Here is a 23,134-nt window from a genome sequence, read left to right as displayed (position 1 = left end):
AAGATAATAAGAAGCCTTTATACAAAATCTACTCGGATTGTTTAAATTTTGTAGGAAATATAATATAAATAAGAGAAAAATACGAAAGCAGACGAGGGCTCCCCATGATTTTGATGGGATGGGGTCATTAATTGTAATTTTTTCTTAGAGGAATAGGAGAGAGAGAGAATATTAAAAAAAATGATTATGATATTTAAAAAAAAATGTGATATGTTTTATAATTAACTAACTTATCTAAATTTTTTAATTTAATAAAATTAATTAAATAAATTTTATATTAAAACCCTCACGATTAAATTAAGATGTACACACACCACACCCAAATGTACCAGGATTGTGGCCGTGAATAAACACAAATGTAACAGGATCGTGTTCTGGGAATTTTTGGGCCGGGTTGGACCCATCCTGAAATAAACAGCCCGGCGTCTGACTAAACATTGCTCTGTTTTTACACCTAGCGTATTCGTTTTCAGGGAAAAGTGGCTCCATGCAGAACACGTGGTGGAAGACGACAAACCATGATATCTATCTGTGATGAGTGATGACTGATGATCCACGGGCTCCACACTCCCGGTTTCCTTAATTTCATTTATTTATTTATTTTTAATAGGAGCCCAATTCTAATGCCACTACAAAAATGCCAATTTACATAATCCTTTCTAGGTTGATTATAAAACATGATGTTTAGGAAGTATCACCGCAGACATTTTTGTGAATTTTGCATTATTTTTTAGACCAGTTCCTTATATATGTAAGATCCAAAAGATTTTTTTTTTAAATACTGCTGTCTATATGCCAGGTCTAAAGAATTGTAAAAATATTGAAAAAAATAATATTTAAAAAATATTTTTAAACTCCTGTTCCTAATGATACCCCTTGTATGTGAATTGATTTAGATCGATCAGGCACCTCAAAAGCAAGCGGATTTATGTAGTCAAGATGCTTTTCGTAGAATAATTGTGATTTTAAACTAAGAACAAGTCAATTTTTTTAATATATTTTTCACCTTAAATCAACTTAATCCATAGAAGTAATTAACTCAATAAGTTAGAAAATCCATAGAAGTAATTAACTCAATAAATTAGAAAAATTAACTTGTTCTCAACCAGTAACTTGCAGGAGTGAGTTGATAATTGAAAAAAGGTTAAAAAGGATGGGTAAGAGTTATATATATCTTCTCTTACAGTAAAATAGAAATACATTTCCAAAAATAAGGTAAAATTTCAATAAAGAGGGCATATATGACCCAACATTTACAGCAAAAAGATCATAAAAAAAATCATAAATTGAATAAAAAAAGAACTTAAGTAACTATTATTTTTCAGTTTCTGTTGTAATAAAATAGCTGATATTATTTTGACAGTAATAAAAATATAATAAATTAAATATGATAATAAGAGAATGACTACGATTCACGACCAAACAAAACATGGACTTCTTCATTGTTGTCAGTTGAGCCCCCATGAAATCTATATTTTGGCTTCTTCGAAGTTTCCACAGACAATGAGGATTAAGTCTGTGAACTGTATGCATACCCGTGTTATCAAGTTTGTCACTTTATCTTTGAGCAACACGGCACCTTTCCTGCCATCCAAAAAAAAAACACTTATTTTTTAAAAAAATTGAAGTTTCTAAAAAATCCAGCATAAACAACTTATTTCAATCAAAAAGACAAATATGTGACATATAAAAATCTGTCAAAATTGCCTTTTTGTGATCAGATGAGCCCCATGAAATGCATATTTGGATTCTTCAAAGTGACGACAATGAGGATTAAGTCTCTGAACGGTATGCATACCCTTGTTATCAAGTTTGTCACGTTATCTTTGAGTAACACGGTACCTTCCCTGCCATACAAAATTTTTTTTTAAGTTTCTCAAAAAACCAGAATAAACAACTTATTTCAATCAATTTTATTTACAAATCAAAGATTACCATTCTTATCAATATTTTTTAGTTGCTTTCATGTATAATTAACGTGAAAATCGGGATGTAAAAGATGTTTGTTTAAGTGAAATAATAGAAACTATAATAATTCTATAGATTGTTCGTCCAAACAATGTTTGGCCGTAACCGATAACTTGACTTCTAAGAAATTGTTTGGAGAGAATAAATGGTCTTTATTATAGGAAAAATTAGAATAGAGGACCTAAAGGAAATAATATTTACTGTGAAGGATCTTAAAAATCCTAATAGAAAGATCAAAAACTAAAATATAAATATACCAATACTAAACTATACCCCTAATAAACTTTCTTATACTCACTCTAACCACATCTCAATTACTTGATAATAGGAGAGAAAACAATAAGATAAGGAAGGAAAGAAAATTATGGTGGAAAAGTGAATTTTTACTTATTTGAATGTAGGGTGGAAAAGTGAGAAGAAAAGGTTGAGGAAAAAATAAGGTGTAAGCCCAGCCACAATTTCTTTTTAATTTTTGTTCTTCATATAAGATGAGAAAATAAGAAGAAAACTCATTTTCTATTTCGTCTTTGTCTTTCATTTTTATATTGTATTTTAAGTATTTATTGACAATGTTGGATGATGTATAATTTATTTATTTCTTTAATTATATATGATTTCAACAAATTATCCACTTTTTATTTCTTTATATTTTTACATAAAAGGATATTTTGGTTATTTATATATTTTTTCCTATCTCCTCTAATTCATTTAAACAGGAAGGGTAACAATTTTTTTCTCTAATTTTTTCTTCTCCCATTTTTTTTCTTAACTAACTTTTCTTCCTTCTTCCAAATGAAGAATAAAGACTTATTGGCAAGAGGCATGGATCTTTAAAGGTGATGTTCGTCGAGTGGTGATAGGACACTCTGAGAAAAAAGAAGTTTGGTTAAGCAAAACTCTTGAGCTCGGCTTTGCAAGACCTGAACCCTAGCAATGGCGATGAAGATGTGGATAGCGAGGTGAATAAAAATGAGGACGAAGCTTAAGAACTTTTCTGGGGATTTAAATATAGTGAGATATCATTGCATCTTCAATTCTAAGCATATATTATTCTAGACGTATGTTAATTTATTTTGTGTGTGTATTATAATCATTGAAAAATATATAATGGCCATATGTCAAGTGTTTTTTTCGGGCGCTATGATGAGTAAATAATAACACTTCTCCATTCTTTACTATAGAATTTAACTGTTGAATTAATTTTGATTATAAATATAAGACTTATTTTTTATATTTATTAATTTTTTTTCTATATTATCCGATACTCAATTAACCATAATCAAGTAGGAGAAGAAAAAATATTAAGAAAGGTGGTTATGATGTTTTAGAAAAACGATATCATATTTTTTTATAATTAACTAACTTATCTAATTTTTTAATTTAGTTAAATTATTTAAATAAATTTAATATTAATGATCGCACGATTAAATTTAAGATATACACACCACGCATATATGCACTGGGATCGTGGCAGCGAATAAACGTACATCTGGTTTGCTTTTGCCTCGCTCTGGGATATTTGGGGCCGGGTTGGACCCATCTTGACATAGACAGCCTTGCCTCTGACAACACATAGCTTTTTTTTTTCCTTTCTTTTCTTGGATTAAACCACAAACAGCATATTCGTTTTTAGAGAACATTAACCAAAAAAAAAAAAAATACCTTGGCCAGTTGGTAAACAGTTGGTCTAGTCCAATTAATAAGAAATTAGTTCATAACCCACAATGTCAATTGTGTGTTTAAATTTCAGTACTGATATGAGAATCTTGTTGGTGATAATCTATAAGTATTTTTGTAAGCATTGTCTGAGTTTGGAGGTATATCCTGACTGTGGTGAGTTCCTGGAACGCACCTCACTTAAACTTTTTTGTTGGGAAAAAAAAGGGAAAAGTAGCTCAATGTGGAACACGTGATGGAAGACGACAAATCATGATTATCTATCAGTGACGACTGATGATCCAAAAGCTCTAGTCCCATTGGTTCCTTAATTTCATTTATTTATTTTGCTCATACGAGCCCAATTCTAGTGCCACTGCGAAAATGGCAATTTACATCATCCTTGCTAGGTTGATTATAAAACATGATGTTTAGAAATTATCACCGCTGAACATAGACCAGTTCCTTATATGTAAGGTCCAAAAGATATTTTTTTAATACTGCTGTCTACATACCAAGTCTAAAGTATTATATGAAATAAAACTTGATTAGTAAGAGTATTTTAGAGAAGACAAAATAAGATAGTATAAGCTTTGCTAATTTTTTTTAATTTACTTAAATTAATCAATTAATTCTTATATTAAAGACCAGGTATAGTACTCCTCCGGTCCTTAATATAAAACCCATTTAACTAATTTGATTAGATTAAGGAAGTTAGGTAATTATAAGAAAAGTGACACATTTTCCCTAAAACACCATAATCATCTTTCTTAATACCCCATCTTCCTCTTCTACTTGATTATGATTGAGAGAGTATTCATAGGGGTAATTTAGAGAAAATTGATAAATATGATAAATGAGTCTTATATTTAGGATTAAAACCAACTCCAGAATTGAGTCTTATATTAAGAATCGGAGAAATATAAGGTTAAGCTGACCAGCTGCCAACTCGCATTCACATTGGATTCCCGAGGAACCCAAATATGAACACACTGTCGTTGCTGTCAACAAGGAATAAAGAGTGAAACGTACAGAGGTGATATTTTGTTACATATAAATAAAATGTTATGTCGTGTTTAACTCCCTTGGTCCAGTCTCTCCTCCTGACCTAGACATTTAATTTCTTTACGCTCGCATGTGAGGGCGTGACGACAACAATATTATAAAGGTTTTCCGAGTTCAGGGCACATTTAATTGGCAGCTATATGGCTTTTTAGAGGTACCGTATGTTTGGGCAGTTTGGCCATCTCAAAAAGGCTTAGCGGCATACAGAGTGAAGTGGGAACCAGGCTTGGTACTGATTGATGTGAAATGGGAAGGGACGGAAGAGAAGGAGGGATGCAGGGGTTCTTTATTCAATCAAATCACATGCTAAATGCTATTAAAAACACTAGCTTTATGTATAGATATTAGGAAATAATGAATGATAATTTTCAAATTCAAATCTAAATCAAATACTAAGTCCTATAGATAAAAAGAATAAAGATAATTCTAAGATATCCTATTTTATTGAGATAATACAAATATTAAAAAGTGAATAATTAAATAAATCCATATTCTGATAAATGAATATATATATATTCACATCCCTAATGTATAATCCTAGATATTTCATTAAACCCTAATTGTTCTTTAAGTCATATCCCATCATCTATCCACATATAATGACAAAATGATTACATAGAACACGGTCCACTTGCGTAGGTATGATTGTCACTAATGCGTTTTTGCGTAGGTATACATAAAAACTTGATGCTGATTTGATTTGCTCGGTGCTTATGACATTATATGGTAGCGTTTTCCTCCAATTCGCACACCTTGCACGCTTCTTCCCTCACCCTCGGCCTCGGGCTCCTCCTTGATTCGCCAGACGCGTGTACTTGACATGGGCCCTCACCTAGAGATCTCCATTTGGACCCAGTTCCTGTGGGATCATCTATGCGGCCCTATATAAAGGCATGCCTGTAGGTTGTTTCAGCATCATCGATCAGTAGAATAACTAGCGCCGCGCGAAACTAATTAAACAAATGGCTATCAGAGTTATTGCACTGTCTTGCGTTGTATTTCTAGTCTCACTCATAGGCTTCGCTGCTGCAATGGCCACAACTGTAAGTAATCGCTCTCTTTCTCTTATGTAGATCCATTATTATTATTGTAAGCTTTTCCTTCTACTTAGTTTTTTGTGTGCTTTTGTTCATGTGCATGCAAGCAGGCGGACCAGTGCCAGTACGTTGTGAGAGTTAAGACAGGAAATGTCGATGGTGCAGGAACGGACTCCACCATTAGCCTCAAGTTAAAGTCCCAATCCGGCGATAGTTTTACCATCGCCAACCTCCTAGATTGGGGCTCAATGGAACCCGGTCACGTCTACTTCGACAGGGACAACCTTGACATCTTCAACGGCAGGAGCAATTGCCTCGATGTTTGCGCCATGACCGTCACCTCCAGCGGCACAGGGTCCAGCCCAAGGTGGTACTTGAATTACGTCCAAGTCACCGTCAGTGGCCCCGTACGTGCGGACATATCGTTCCCCGTGAACGGGTGGCTGGCTGAAGACAAACCACCCCATTCGCTCTCTGCCAACGTCGACTCATGCTCCAGCTTCTATCCTTTGAAGCCCGCTCTCTTTTCTGTGTGAGGGAGTAACAGTAACAGATATCTGGCTTTTGCTGGTCTGTTACGTTACGTTGTGTCTTATGTAATGTTTGTTTGTCATATGCGTGTCGTCTCGATATTAATAATTGCTACCTCTCTCTCGGCTTATATGTAATTTATAGATAATAAATAGGCCTTGAGGTCGCAGTATGTATCTGGCTTCTGATGGTAAGCAGTGTCACGTTGTGTGTTGCCTAATAATATTTGTTTACTATAATTTTATACCTTGCCCTGGTGTCTCACATAAACTGTTTCTTTTTCAATTTTCATTATAAATAGTTTGTTTTGTTTAAGGAAACTGAAAATTTTGAATAATTAAAAGGGTAAAAGGACAACTTTTTTTCTTAAAATACAAAGAGTTACTGTATAAATTTGTCTTAAAAGCTTTGCCTTAAGAGTGCTAAGCAATCTTAAAATTTTTTAGATGCAAATTTATCTAAAAAATTTAAAATCGTAGTGATGTTGCCTCCTACTATTAAGAATACTACTTCATTTTTTTTAACGGTCAATATTAATTTTTTAAATATAATAAATAATATTATTATGATTTTAAATTTTTAGCTAATTTGAACCCAATAAAATTTTCAAGTGACTAATGTTTCTGAACAAAATCTTTCGAAAGTTCAAAACAAATTATACCTTGACTTTTTGTATTTTAAACGGCGGCCCAGCAGGTTACCTTTGAGCTTGTAGGGGCTAGGTGGGACGAGCTTGTAGGGCGAGGTGAGACAGGGCTTATCAATTATCTCCAATGAATTCAAGAGAGAATTATAAGAAAGTTCAAAAAAGTTATTAAAAAATTGAGTTAAGATGCGTCCAGCACCCGAACTATTTTTTCAGGTGCACCCAGTGTCCTAAAGTAATTTTCGGTGCATCCAGTGTCCCAAACTAATTAAAACAGTGCATCCATATCCCGGACTAATAGAAAATTTAAGTTTGACCGTTATTTGCTGACTCAGCAGAAGGTTTACTGACGTGGCAGACACGTAAGTGCCTGATATGTATTATTTTGACGGGCTAAGGTGCGCCCAGCACCCTGAACTATTTTTTCAGGTGCGCCCAGTGTCCTAATATAATTTTTTGTGTATGTAGTGTCCCAAACTAATTAAAACGGTGCGTCCACATCCCAGGCTAACAGAAAAGTCTCGTTTGACCGTTACATTACTAACTCAGCTGAAGATTGACCGAAAAATCCTACATGGCGAACACACAGAAGTATGATGTGTATTATTTTGACTGAAAATTCAATTTATTTTCTCCTCTTCTACTATTTATCTTATGCCAGTTTTAAAACTTAAAAAAAAGAAAGACCACCGATCCACCGTCTTAAATCTTGATACATGTATCACCCATTCAATCCCATCCTCGTCTTTAAGATTTTATCCCATTTCTTCCACCACACACTTCCATCTCTGTATCTATTAACTCCTCATCTGACTTGCGTTTGTTTTCCTCCTCCTAGAACACAGTGAACTTTCCCCTGGTCACTTCGTCGACATCGTCGTCGCCTTCCGAAAAACACCCGCCGCTACCGGGCTCACTTCTGTGTGTCCGTCATGTAGGATTTTTCGGTCAATCTTCAACTGAGTCAGTAAGGTAACAGTCAAACGAGACTTTTCTGTTAGCCTGGGATGTGGACGCACCGTTTTAATTAATTTGGAACACTAGATACATAAAAAATTACTTTAGGACACTGGACGCACCTGAAAAAATAGTTTAGAATGCTGGGTGCACCCTGGCTCGTCAAAATAATACACATCAGACGCTTACGTGTCCACCATGTCGGTCAACCTTCTGCTGAGTCAGCAAATAACGGTCAAACTTAACTTTTCTGTTAGTCCGGGATATGGATGCACCGTTTTAATTAGTTTGGGATACTAGATGCACCGAAAATTACTTTAGGACACTGGGTGCACTTGGGAAAATAGTTCAGGATGCTGAGTGCACCTTAACCCTAAAATTTTTTAATAATAACTTAACAATAAATTTAGAAATAAAAAATAATAACTTTTAAAATTTATTTTATAATTATTTTTAAAATTTTTATTATAATTTTTTTTCTAAATTTAATGAGACTGGACTGTTGGGTTCTTTGAATTGGCCCAAATATTTTACATTGGCTGCGTCCAATTACTTCGCCCCAAATATAATTTAGTACTTATTGCAAGACACTTTCTAGAAAAAACAATTTAATCCTTTTTATAAGACTCTACGACAATTTTAATCAGCATTAAATATTTTTTATATATATTCACAATTAATAGGGGTAGTAAGAGAATTAAAAATTAATATGATGTTAAATTTTAGTGTAATTAATAAGAATAATATTAAAAATTACTTGAATTTTATGACAAATTTAATATATTTAACTATTTTAATCGATACATATTAATTAGTTAGCAGTCTCTTATAATCATATAATAGGATCAAAGGAAGTATATTGGTTAGATAAATGGCGTTAAAAAAGACCTTTTTTTTTTTAAATATTGGCGTTAAAAGTTCATTTATGCACTAGTGTGCTTAAATAATGTTATCAGATCCATTGTCCAATCAAATTTATTTTCATATATAATTTTTATTATTAATGATGGTTTGTTATTGTGAAAATTTACCCACACAAATTTTTATCATTAAAAATTTATGTACTTTTGATTATAGGATTTGACATGATATGGATATAACGAAATATTGGTCAAGATTTATAAATGTGCGTGTATATATGTGTAAACATTTTGTGTTTTTGATTTTATGTCTTGAGATATTATAATTGTGTTTGAATAAAACAATTTCCAATACTCCATTTTTCTTTTCTACATAACTGTCTGATATTTAATGAAAAAAGAAAATGAAAGTTATCGTGGTAAATATTTTTAGAATAAATAGTGCCAACAATCCAATCTTATTTCTGAGGTGTACTCATCACCTTCATCTTTTTAGCGATACGATGTTACCTATGATATGATCTTCTAAATTTGTTGCAATCTCATCCTTATTTTATTTATTTAAAATCACTTTTTTCCTTTTACTCGTGTTAAGAGTTAAAATTAATAATTTTGGTTGCATTTATCAAATCATTAACAATTTTCACACAGAGTAATCAAATTATAGTCACATCAAAAAACTGAAAATGGGTGAGATTGCATCAAATTTAATAAATTATGGGTAAAATTATATTACTAAAAAAAACTTAGGGTGTTTAGTGCACCTTTATGCATATTTTTAAGTTTAATAAATAAATAAATCGTTGAAATTTATTAATTAACTACAAAAGTTTGTCCAACATGAGTTATTTTCCAAAAAAGAATGCGGGAACTCATTGAACAATTACATATGTGATGGAAATAACTGACCGGAAAGGATCATAATTTCTGCTGAAACAAACAAGATAATGAAACTAAAGAGACATCATTACTGAAATGAAGAGATCATATTCATATTATTAAGATCTTTCTTATGATTAAGCATGAAGCTCAAGAAATTATGCAAATGGTAGCCATGAGCTCGCTCTGGCCGGAAACCCAAAACCTAGCCTATTATTGTTCACTAGGAAGCCTTCTCTAGTACCCCTCTTGTCTTTAATATAAGACCTAATTGTTGAGTTAATCTTAGTATTAAATATAAGACCTATTTATCAAATTTATTAATTCTTTCTAAATTACCCCTACTGATACTTGCTCAATCATAATCAAGTAGAACATGGAGGAAGGATATTAAGAAAGATGATTATGGTATTTTAGAAAAAAGATGTTATATTTTTTATAATTAACTAACTTTTATAACTTTCTTAATCTAATCAAATTAACTAAATAAGTCTTATATTAAGAACCGGAGGAGTATTTATTTCAGGCCCACTGACGGTGATTTCCACGAATTCCAAATGCCACTCTAGCCTGCTCCCTCGCCCGTCAATGGAAACAAAGATGGAGCAACAGTTGAGACAGATGTTCCCACTGCTGAAGAAGTTGAGATTGTTCCACTCGAAGTAGTTGCGGTCGGGTTCTATGGTGTAGCACCTAATTTGAGAGTTAATGCTGGTTTTATATGAAAGACTTATTTCATATTTTATGAATTTTTTCTCAAATTAATTCTATTGGTATTCCCTCAACAATAATTAAGTAGAAAATGGGAGAAATTAAGAAAGACGCATAGAGTATTTTAAAAAAAAAATATATATCATATTAATTGATTTAATTAACATCCTCAATCCATTCAAATTAGCTAATTAGATCAGTACTATATGCTTGCAAATATTGCAGTCCAATGTGGAAATGGGCAGCGCGGTCCGTATGATTAGAACATAACTAAACGAGGGAAGAGATGTGACACCCTTACAATAGACCCGAGGATTAAGAGAGATAATTAATAGGAGATCAAAGAAAATTATGAAAAGGAATAAACAGTAGGGTGAATTTCACGGACATTTATCATCAAACCATCATAACAAAGCCTAAAAACTAAATGAGATGCAAAATGTCATTTTTTTAGTCTTACGTACTATAAGGTATCAATATCCTTTTCTTTTTATATTTATTATTTTTAGTCAAACTATCACTATTCCTGTATCATGTATCAATTATGTTGATAATATTCAGAAAGGTCATAAAATGATAATTATTTTAAAGGACTAGAACAAAATTAACTAGGTCGTGAGCTTGCATTTTGCATGAAAACTAACATTATAAGCCTCCTTTTTCATATTTTATTATTAGTGTGGTACTGCAGCTGCTTATAAATTTTATATTATAGATGCATTAAATAATTATTTTTCGTTGATTTTCGTTTTTGGATGTGAATCCCATTATTATTATTTTTTTCAAATGAATGAAAGTATACATTTGGGTAGTTTTAACGTCTTAGTAGAGGCCAACATATAAGAGGTTGTGGGTAAAAGGAATTTTGGGTTCATTACCAATATCATTTAGTTTTGTTGAAATTTCACAGACCCTTCATTTATTTTCGGAACCTACACTTTAATCTAATATTATAAAATATTCTTAAAACATATTATAATGATATTTTTTTGCTAAATGTGTAGTCATAATTAATTATTGACGAGTTAACTCTATAAAAAATGAATACATATTTAATTTATTTTAACTATTTTTTCTTTAACTTTAACTACAAGATAATAAGTAGTCTTTTTGCAAAGGGAGAATCCCAATTAAATCCAGCCAAAATACTAAATCTAGATTCAGGCCTATACTTTTAACAAATACCTAATTAGGCCATGAGACCTAATTAGAAATTTCTGAACATTGTTAAATAACCAAAATATATTTCTTTAATTTAAAAAAATTGATTATTTTACCTCTCCCAAGTGATCTTCATCTCTTATGATTTTCTTTTCAGACCAAAAAATATATAAGTAAATTTACAATGTTTGAAATTTGTATATGTAACTTACAGCAACATAAGTAAATTTTAAATAAATATTTTTATTTTTTATTTAAGAAATGCTGGATCCAACCGAAAATGTAAATTATTACAATTTAATATTAAATATTTATTATAATTAAAATATTTTAAAATCTTAAAATAAATATTTACTACTGAAAAAGGAAAAAAAAGTTTATTTAAAGGTTACTTATATTATAATCTGAAATTTTTTATGAAAAAATTTGGAATTTTTTTTTTTTGAGTAAGGAAGGTTTTAGTTATATATACAAAATTTCAAATACTACAAAATTATTTATGTTTTTTGTCTAAATATTGATAATAAGAAATGATGAACCACTTTAGAGGGATAAAATAATTAATTTTATTTTTAATTAAAGAGGGACATTATGATCATTTAATAACATTTGGCAATACCTAATTTGGTCTTATGCCCTAATTAAGAATTTATTAAAAGTGTAGTTCTTAATTTTAATTTAAGTATTTCGGCTCGATTTAATTGAGATTTTTCTTTTTGCAAAATCTACTCTTACCTAAGGGTGGTAATACAAACCAACCCGTGGGTTATGAGTTGGCCCATAATAGGCTAGGGTTAAATGATTCAGGTTGAAAAAGACTTATGTAATGACAACTTGGCTTTCAGTCAATTCTAACCCGCCATTATGGGTTAATGGGTTGGCCTGCTAACCCGTCAACTATTATTTTCTTTTGAAATTTTTTTTTTACTTTTTAAATATTTTTTATATACAATATAAAAATATATAATGAAATTTTTATTTTTTCTTCAAATACTTGATTAAAAACACCATATAAATGATATCGATATTTTTTAGATTTTTTAGATGGCGTATAAAATATAATAATAATTAATAAAATAAAAAATACAAAAAAAATGCTAGTTAGCCCCTAGGTTGGCAGACTAACCCGTGACAGGTTGTGGGTTAGGCTGTGCGAGTTAAAAAATTTTATTTATTGGTGAGTTGACTTTTAACCAATTCTAATTTATTATTTTTTGTGGATTGGTAGGATTCAACTCATATTACTAGCTCTATTTGTATCTTTTTAATTTTGTAAGAAATATAATATAAATAAAAGGACAGTTTGAATGACGACGTGGACACCACATGATTTTGAAGGGATAGAGTCATTAATCGTAATTTTCTCCAAAGATTAAAATTAGAAGGAAACCCGGCAGTAGACCGGGGACGCATGGGTGGAAGAGATAGGGTCTTTGATAGCAATTATCCCTGACCCGGTTAGATGGAGGGAAAATAGGAAAGGAAAAAAATTAGAAAGAAAAATGAGAAGAAAAGTGGTTCTTTTCCATCTCGATGGAGTAAGAAATAACGGGAAAAAAAAGCTGAGGAGAAAATAGAGAATGGGTTCAGCCCCGACTTCTTCCCAACTTTTCTTTTCATATATGAAAAGAAAATAGGGGGAAATTTTATTTTCTGTTTCTACCTTCCATCTTTTATTTTTATATTATAGTTTTATTATTTATTAATAATGTTGGGTAATTTATTTATTTCTTGTAATTATATCTATTTCTAAAAAAATTTCACTTTTTATTGTTAACCTTGGAAAATAACCTCTTTTTCTTTAAATTATTTGGTATTAAAATATAAGAACATAACAATATATTTTTATTAAATAATTTAATTTTAAATTATTTGCTAACCCTAATGTTAATATGTTTTTTTATTTTGACACTAATTTGATTATAAACATGATTTATTTTAACATAAAAGGGCATTTTAATCATTTAGACATTTGTTTATTCTTTTTCTTGTCTGTTTTTTCTCTTTCATGCAAATAGAAGGGGTGATGATTTCTTCCAACTTTTCTCCTCTCATTTTCTTTCCTCTTAATTAACTTTTCTTCCTTCCAATCGAAGTATAATGACTTATTGGCAAGAGGCATGGATCTTTAAAGGTGATTTTCTTTTCTTTTCTTCTGGTTTTTTGGCCAACAAAGGTGATTTTCATCTAGCGGTGAATGGTGATGGAACACCCCAAGAAAAAAGAAGAGTTTGGTTATGCAAAACTCTTGAGCCTGGCTTTGCAAGACCTGGATCCTGATAATGGCCATGAAGGCGGATGGGGAAGGGAATAAAAATAAGAACGAAGCTAAGAATATTTATGGGGATCAAGTCTTTGTCGCCACCAGGTTGTGCCTATAAGAGTTGCAGTCACCTTCCGCTACCATGTCCCACTCACTAGTTCTTGCTCTGTGATCCGTATCTTCCTCCTTGTTTCCATCACCTAAGGCATCGATTGGATCATTTTATTAAATAAATGCTTATAAATGCATTTTATGTGAGTCGAAACAAAATTTTTTTTATATGCTTACCTGAATTATGATTAAAAAGTTAATTATAAGTCAATCCAAACAAATCCTAATATGTAAGTTTCAAGTGCTTTTTTTGATGAGAGGATGAGCAAATAATAATAAAATTTGAAATACACATGCTACCTACTTTTGATCCCTAATATAAGAGTAAGATAACAATTTTAATAATATTGAAGAAATTAGTTCAGTTGATTATTTGTTATAAATATGTATTGATCTCTAAATTATCCTCTTTAACTATGTGGATTAGATGATAGAAATTATTTCTTGGTGAGAACCCCTTAGAATTAAGAGGGATATTTTGGAAAAAGATGGAGCCAAATTTAACTCCAAACTATGTCTTTTATTAAGAACATAAGGGGGATAGTACTATCTCTGATCTTTAATATAAGAATTAGTTAATTAATTTGAGTAGATTAAGAAAATTAATTAAGTTAGTTATTTATAATAAATACGCATCTTCCTAAAAATGCCCTTACTAGTTATATGTCCTAGTTGGAAGTACTATTTGATAAAATATTTAATATGTGCAACTACTATAAAAATTATCTTAAAAATAAATAAATATGAGAAATAAAATGAATTAAAATTTTATATTTAGAATCATATTAAATATTAAACTAATTTTTATATTTCGCAGCTACAGTAATATATATGTATACTGAGATGGTGGGAGTGGATAGGACATACTTGGGTCCCGGTTTGCTTTTGTCTTGTCCTGAAATTTTTTGAGCCGGATTGAACCCGTCCTGAAACAAACAGCCCTGCCTCTGACTATTTTAGAAAATATACGCATAAAACAAAAAAGAAGTCGCCCCATGCGGGACGCGCGGTAGAAGACACCAAATCACGATTATCTATCCGTGATGATGACTGATGATCCACAGGCTCTCCTTTTATTTATTTATTTTTAATGGGAGCCCAGTTCTAGTGCCGCTATAAAAATTGACAGTCTAAAGGATATTTTTTTTAGACCCACCGTCTATATAGCAGGTCTAAGAAATTGTAAAAATATTGAAAAAGATAATATTTAAAATAGCTTTTTAAAAAATATTTAAAGAGCTTTTACGTTGGGTTTTTAAAAATGATCGATCGGTAAAGTATCAAATACAATTTTTTTTTAAAAAAATTACAAGAGCTTTTACGGCTATTATACGGCCACATAGTGGGTGACTTTCCACGTTGGGTATTTCCCCCAAAAGCTTCAGGCGCAACTTTTCCTGGCTTCTTTTTGTTTTTTTTTTGTTCTTTTGACCGGCACTTTTCTTTGCTTCTGTGGCCACTGCGTATCTCAACACCAGCCCTCTTCTCTAAGCTCATTGTCTTCTATGCGCTATCCAATTTTTAATCTTTAACTTTTAATTTGGAGCTATCCAATTTTTTTTTATTGGACTTTAATATCTTTCAACTGTTTATGAATTTTAATACTCCAGTTTAATTAATTTTTGTCAACTGGGCATAATTAGGTTCCAATTTTCAGGTCAAAGTGATTAAATCACGTGAATTTAATTGAATTTTACTTTAATGTGCATCCCCTATGATTTTATCCTTTGAAACATGTGATTCTGTGTTGTATGTGAATTGGCACATTTAATTTATATCAATTGGGCACTTCAAAAGCTAGCGGATTTACTAAGTCAAAAATGTTCTTCGTAGAATAATTGTAATTTGCGACTAAGAACAAGTCACTTTTTATATTTTTCACCTTAAAGGAACTTAATCCATAGAAGTCTTTAATTCAATAAATCCTCAGCCATTAACTTGCCCGAGTGAGTTGATAATTGACAAATAGTTAAACAGGATGCTAAGAGTTATATCTTCTCTTACAGTAAAATAAAAACACAATAATAAGGTAAACTTTCACTAAAAGGGGCATATACGACCCAATATCTACGCAAAAAGATCATAAAAAAATCATAAATTGAATTAGAAAAAGCAGTTAAATAACTATTATATTCTCATAAAAAATATTTTCAGTTTCTGTGATAAAACGATAATAAAAATATAACAAAAGTCCATTTGGTATGAAGAAAATAGAGGGAAGGGAGGGGGAATTTAAATAAGACCGATTTAATAAATTAGAGAAGCGAGGTTAAAAGCATTTAATAATTTTTAGGAGAATTACTATGAAGTCCTAAAAAAAAATAATTACAAAACAAATCCTAGAAGTTATTATTTTCTATTCTAAAACATATCGTTACAAGTTATTTGAGTTATTATTGAAACTTTTTATTAATTATTTTTCTTTCTTAGGGCTCGTTATAATTCTCTCATTATCTTTTTATACTTTTTTTTTATCTTACATCTTTTTTTATCAAAATTTTATAATCTCATTTCTCTATTTTTTTTTCAAATCAAGCTAATTAAAATCTTTTCTCCCTTCTCCTCCAATTCCCTCTAGCAAACATAAGGTAAGAGAATTCGACTCCAAAAAAAAAAAAACGTAAGGCAAGAGAGTGACTAGGATTCGCAACGAAACAAAACATAGGCTTCTTCACTGTCGTCAGGCTAGCCTCCCATGAAATAAATGTGTATTTGGCTTCTTTGAATTAGTTTCCACGAGGACAATGAGGATGAGTCTGTGAACTGTATGCATATCATTGTTATCAAGTTTGTCACTTTATCTCTTAGTGACATTTTTTTCCTGCCATAACAAAAACATATTTTTAAAAAAATAGTTTCTCAGAAAGCCAGCATAAACAACTTATCTTGATCAATTTTATTTACAAATTAAAAATGATTATTCTTAACAATATTTTTGAGTTGCTTTCACGTATAACTAACATGAAAATTGGGATGTGAAAGATGTTTTTAAGTGAAATAATAGAAACCGATATTCTAATATTCCATCTGTGAGAAATTAGACTGTACAAAGAAAAAATCTTTCAGAATAAAAATATTTATACAAGGTTATTGGGCCTCACAGGCCTAAGGCCCAACCCGGTAATTAAATAATCAGGTAAAATAAAGTTTAAATAACTAAAACAACACCTAAATTTAAAACTACAATAATTCTATAGGTTGTTTGTCTAAACGATGTTCGGCCGCAACCAATAACTCAACCTCTAAGAAATGAATAAGTGATCCTTATTGTAAGTCATCAAGTGGGATATTGATAAGGGTAATTTTCCCACTTGATGACTTACAATAAGGACCACTTATTCTTTCTAAACAATTTCTTGGATGTCAGATGGAGTATTCTAAGTTGATGAAAGTTTAGTTACTAGGCATAAATCATGGATTATCTCCAGGTATTAATAAAATAAACAATTTGAAAATTTTTCGTTTATAAAATTAATTAATTAAATTGATTTCCCACTTGATGACTTACGATAAGGACCACTTATTCTTTCTAAACAATTTCTTAGATGTCAGATGGAGTATTCTAAGTTGATGAAAGTTTAGTTACTGGACATAAATCATGGATTATCTTCAGGTATTAATAAAAGAAACAATTTGAAAATTTTGGTATATAAAATTAATTAATTTAATTGATTATAAAGAATGCAATTAGATCAAGGAAAGCATTCGTAAATAACATATTTATTATTTATGGAGAACATAGAAGGTTAGAAAGCTTCCCATCATTTCCACCAATAACCCTTTTTCTTTAAATTATTTGATATTAAAATATAATAACTTAACAATGTATCTTTATTAAGTAACTTAGTTTTAAATTATTTGATGATGCTAATGTAAATATGATTTTTCCATTTTGATACTTAATTTGTTTTTAAAAATGATATATTTTTACATAAAATAACATTCTAGTTATTTAGGCATCTGTTTTTTTTTTTTTGGTTGGTTTTCTCACATCTATTCAAACATGAAGAGCGATAACTTTTTTTTTCCTTCCCAATTTTCTTTTTTCCTAGCTTTATTTTCATCCTATACATACGACGCATAAAGACTCATTGGCAAGAGGCATCGGTCTTCAAAGGTGTTTTTCATCGAGCGATGAGGATACTTTGAGGAAAAAGAAGTTTGGTTATGCAAAGGGTACTTTTACTCCTAATCATATTTTTCAAATGTAATTTTACTTATGATTTTTTAAGTGATGAAATTTTACTTTTATAATTTTGCTCATAAAGAGTAAATTGCACCTAAAGATTATGATAAAATCGTACATAAAAAATAAGATCAGACATAGATCTGCATCTTTATCCTTGAGCTTCGCTTTGCAAGACCTGATGAAGGTGGATGGTGAAATAAATAAAAAGTTAAAAATGAAGACGAAGCTGAGAATATTTCAGGGAATCAAGCCTTTGTGGCCACCAGGTTGTCCCTGTAATTGCAGTCACTTTCCGCCGCCCTGTCCCACCCACCATTGGCGTAAGCGAACAGTGTTTTATTACTCGTTTTCAGACAACACAAACAAAAATGGAAGGTAGCTCCATGCGGAACGCGTGATGGAAGACGACAGATCATGATTAGCTGTAATGAAGGGAGCGCATTCCATACTCAGCGTGGAGTGGTGGTCACAATTTGAGTTATCCATATCAATTTTGGATTATTCAATTTGAATTTGAGTTTTTTTATATATTTGAATTAACCTTTTATTTTGATAGATATAGAATTTAATATAAAAATAATTTTACAACTAACACTTTTAAAAAAATAAATTTATTAATGAAAAGAGTGCATATTAAAAATTTTAAATTTAAACAATTCATATCAGATTTTAAATGATTTAAATTAGATTACAGTTGTGAGCACATCATGGGGATGAATGCTAAATCACAAGCCGATGTGATGAGTGATGACCTACGGGCTCCACTCTCATCCTTTCTTCCTTTTTTTGGCAGGAGCCCAATTCTCATGCTGGTACAAAAAAGCCGATTTACATCCTTCTTTCTAGATTTATTATAAAAAGATTATTAAAGTGCAAATTTGTCATGAAAATTTTTACTTAGAAGTATTGGGTATCCAGTCTGTATCACTGAAAGCATAATATTTAAGATACTATTTTCAATCCTTAATATAAGACTTTATTTGACTTTTATTTTGGTTCCAAATATAAGACCCCAATCCACTTTATCTCTCATATTTATATATTTTTTTTCAAAGTAGTCCTCCTAACAAAAGTAGTTCTAGCCAATAAACTTGACTAGTAAGGATATTTTGGAAAAGAAAATACCTATTTATTACAAATAACTAACTTAACTTCTTTCCTTAATCTCCTCAGATTAGTCAACTAACTCTTATAATTAGGATTGGAGGTAGTATATTTTTAAGCTGTTCATAATGATATACGTCTATAACATTTTTTTTATACTAAATATACGTCTATAACATGTCTTTTAGGCTTGGTGTTTGTACAATCGGTCAATCAAGTATTAAAAATAATTTTAAAAACAATATTTGCGAGAGCTTTTAGATTGGGTTTTTAAAACTTGGTTTATTGATTCAGACCCACGTAATAAGTCATATATGGGTCTATATTAACTAGATTAATAACTGAATTAAATGAGCTCATGAATGATAATGAAGAGTAAACTCTCTAAGCGAAATCTGACATTTTATCTTTTTTAAAAATAGTCACACAATCAAACCCAACAATTTTTAGCACTGAAAATATGGAAAACAATTTTCTGCCTTTAAAAATTGTTAAAAGGAATAACTATTTCAGAATAAACAAAAATCCATAATAATCAAAGCTTAATTGAAATATGCTACATGATATAGATATTCATCAACTGAAGGATTTTTTTGGACAAAAAACAAAAAGTCTCTAACTCAGTACATATACACAAGAAAACTAAAACAATTCAAAGTTTCAAGTATAGTTTTTTCTTTTTTTTAAATATAGAAACATACAAGTACACAGAAATTACACATCCGATGCCTTCATATTTTAAGAGGGGGGAGAGAGAGAAGAAATTATCTTCTCTCCTCCTTTTCATACAACTCTTTGTCTTATTTAAAAAAGAAAAATACTTAGATCAAATTTCTTATATCTATTATGTCAAGTTTTCTAATCATACGTAACCATGTGTTCTAATCTTTTTTTTTTTATGTGGGATTTTGAGTAGATGCTATTAAATGCTAATATTTCAAAAATAGTATACATGATTATGTGTGATTTGAGAATATAATGTAATAACTATAAAAAAATTTGATCTAAGTATTGTCCTTTAAAAAATAAATTTTAATTCGAAACTGTCTAATATTTGTTATTTTTTGACTTTAATACTTTTCATTTGTTTCATTGCTTTTAATATCTAATCTTGAATTTTTAATACTCCATTTTAATTAAATCGTGTCAACTGTGCATAATTAAGTTCCAAGTACTTTTTTAGGTTGAAGTGATTAAATTGTGTGAATTTAATTGAATTTGAATTTTAACTAAATTTGCGTCTCCTATATATCCTTTGAAATAATGACTGCGACTCATGATATTGTTATGTGTAGGTGAATTGGCGCATTTGTGTCAATTAGACGTTTCAAAGTGGATTTGAGGCTTTTCGTAGAATTGCAATTTTAGACTTAGAACAAGTCAGTCTGTGTATTTGTCACTCCAAAACTTAGAAAAATTAATTTGTTCTGAACCAATAACTTGCAGGAGTGAGTAGATAGCGTGACGACATCTAGATCATTATGGTCCATATACAACAATATTACGTCCAATATTACCAAATCGTATTTACAAGGGTAGTTCGTATTGAATATTACAGAGTCCTGTTATGATCACAAAATCAAGAGGCTGAATATATATTTCTATTAATGAATCTGTTACAAATGTAACCTAAGCTAATACATATATATCAAGCAACAGCGATGTAACCGGCAATGCAACAGGGACGAAAGGATTAACAGAGAGAAAAACAAAAAGAAGCCATAGAGGAGAGAGAAAGACCACAGGGAGAGATTCTGAATCAAAACCAATCATGCCCTCTCTAACCAACTCTGATCCTTTTATGCCGATTCAGGTAGGTCCCTCGGCTTCCAGGTTCTTCTCCTTATTCTCTGACTTCGTCTGGGCCTAACCGCATCCACTTCTTCCTGTGTTATTATGGGACCTTGCATTGGGCCGTTAGCTCTGTTCATTACATCACTCCCCCCATTAATCAGGACCTTGTCCTCAAGGTCCAAGGCAGGATACAAGTCCAACAACCGGTCTCTATCTTCCCACGAATTTGGCGTGGGGCCATTCCACTGAACCAAGCACTGTTGCACACACTTGTCGCCTTCTTGGACGAAGCGTGTATCTAGAATAGTTTCAGACTGTACCACAGGTGCTTCTGGCATGGATATTAAAGGGAGGGGAATTGACGGTTGTAACGCATTGTTCTTGAAAAATTTCTTCAGAAGAGAGATATGAAAAATGGGGTGGATCTTAGCGTTTGCAGGCAACTCTAGTTTATAAGCGACCTTTCCAATGCGCTCTAGAACACAGAAAGGGCCAAAATATTGTAAAGCAAGTTTCTGGTATTTTCGAAGTTTGACTGAGTGCTGGCAGTATGGTTGAAGTTTGACCCAAACTAAGTCCCCCACCTGAAATTCGATGTTTGTTCATTTCTGATTAGCATAGTATCGCATTTTTTCTTGAGCTCACTATAAGTTTTTCTTAAGTGTTTCCAATATTTCATCCCTTTGCTGGAGCTATTGATAGACATCTTTTGGTGTATCTTCCTGAGTGGTATGCCGTAATAGTGGTGGGGCATCCCTTCCGTACACAATCTCAAAAGGAACCATGCCAACCGCTATCTAAAACGAGGTATTGTACCAGCATTCTGCCCACAGCAAATACTGTAGCCACTGCTGTGGATGCTCATGCACAAAGCACCGAAGATAGAGCTCGAGGCTTTTGTTGAGTGCCTTTGTTTGACCGTCTGACTGGAGGTGGCAAGCTGACAAAAAACAGAGTGGAGCCTTGCAACCTCATCAAGTGATGCCAAAAAGAACTTGTGAAAGTACGGTCTCGGTTAGAGACAATGGTGTTGGGAGTCCCATGCCGCTTGACAACATTTTGGAGGAAAGCCTCCGCTACCGTATGACTCGTGAAAGTAGCCGGTAATGATATGAAATGACCATACTTTGACAATCAGTCCACCATGACCATAATGACAGAGTGTCCCTTCACTGGTGGTAGCCCGGTAATGAAATCTAGAGCAATGTCTTCCCAGATTCGTTCCGGGATGAGTAGTGGGTCCAATAACCCTGTGGGATGCAGCTGAGACACCTTATCTTGTTGACAGACAGTACAACATCGCACATATCGGCGTACATTTTGTCTCATCCGAGGCCAGTAAAACAACCGGGCAATTCGATAAAAGTACGAAGATACCCAGCATGTCCTCCCAAGAACGAAGCATGGAATTCATATAAGATGTCGTTAATTAGTTCAGGGACGTCATGAGGGATCACCAATCGGTTCCTCCAATATAAATTAGCTTGCTTCAGTTGATAGTCACCTGCCATAGATGGGTCTCACATAATCTTATCCTTCAATTCTCGAATCCATGTCGAGGTACTCACCTTCTCACACACCTTGTCCATGAAAGTGGTCTGTAATGAAGAAAGAGCCATGCAAGAAACTCGGTACAGAGCATCTGTGGCTTGGTTATGTCTTCCTGGTTTATACTTAATGTCAAATCGATAACCGAGCAACTTGGGTAGGAACGTCTCTTGTTCTGGAGTCTGGATTACTTGGTCACCTAGATGCTTCAGGCTAGCATGATCTGTGTGAATCACAAAATAGTAACCAAAGAGGTACTGATGAAACTTAGCGATGTCTTTTGTGATTGCGAACAGCTCTCGGACATACACCGATTGTGCTTGCATCTTGGTGGATAATTTTTTTGAGAAAAATGAGATAGGTCGTCCCTCCTAACTAAGCACGGCCCCAATTCCCACTCCTGAAGCATCTATTTCCAACACAAACAGTTTCGGAGAAATCCGATAGAGTTAACACTAGGTCATGGACGATCGCTTCTTTTAGAGTCTTAAAAGCCAGGTGGGCCTCATCAGTCTATTAGAACCCATCTTTGGTCAGTAATTTTGTCAATGGGCCTGCAATTTGAGCATACCCATGAATGAACCGTCGGTAATAGCCACTTAATCCCAGGAACCCCTTCAGTTGTGTAACATTCTGCGGAACTGGCCATTGTTG

General features: G+C 32.0%; 1 protein-coding gene across 1 annotated transcript; it reads left to right on the top strand.

The window, feature by feature from the left end:
- The first annotated feature begins 5,651 nt into the window (after nt 1–5,651).
- Nucleotides 5,652–6,262, top strand: LOC114719755 (PLAT domain-containing protein 3-like). Its single transcript, XM_028905284.1, has 2 exons — nt 5,652–5,732; nt 5,837–6,262. Exons 1-2 carry the CDS (start codon nt 5,652–5,654, stop codon nt 6,260–6,262), a joined length of 507 nt encoding a protein of 168 aa, XP_028761117.1.
- The last annotated feature ends 16,872 nt before the right edge of the window (nt 6,263–23,134 follow it).

The sequence above is a fragment of the Neltuma alba genome, unplaced genomic scaffold, assembly GCF_004799145.2.
Source record: "Neltuma alba isolate B1F8T4 unplaced genomic scaffold, ASM479914v2 tig00011943_pilon, whole genome shotgun sequence".
Lineage (NCBI taxonomy): Eukaryota > Viridiplantae > Streptophyta > Magnoliopsida > Fabales > Fabaceae > Neltuma > Neltuma alba.
The sequence above is the reverse complement of the archived record's forward strand: the minus strand, read 5'-3'. Positions and strand labels throughout refer to the sequence as shown.

What these genes read in the sequence shown, in the direction of transcription:
- LOC114719755 (XM_028905284.1), top strand. Translation starts at nt 5,652, where the DNA reads ATGGCTATCAGAGTTATTGCACTGTCTTGCGTTGTATTTCTAGTCTCA. An exon ending in CTGCTGCAATGGCCACAACT is followed by an intron (nt 5,733 to 5,836) that starts GTAAGTAATCGC and finishes GCATGCAAGCAG; the next exon opens with GCGGACCAGTGCCAGTACGT.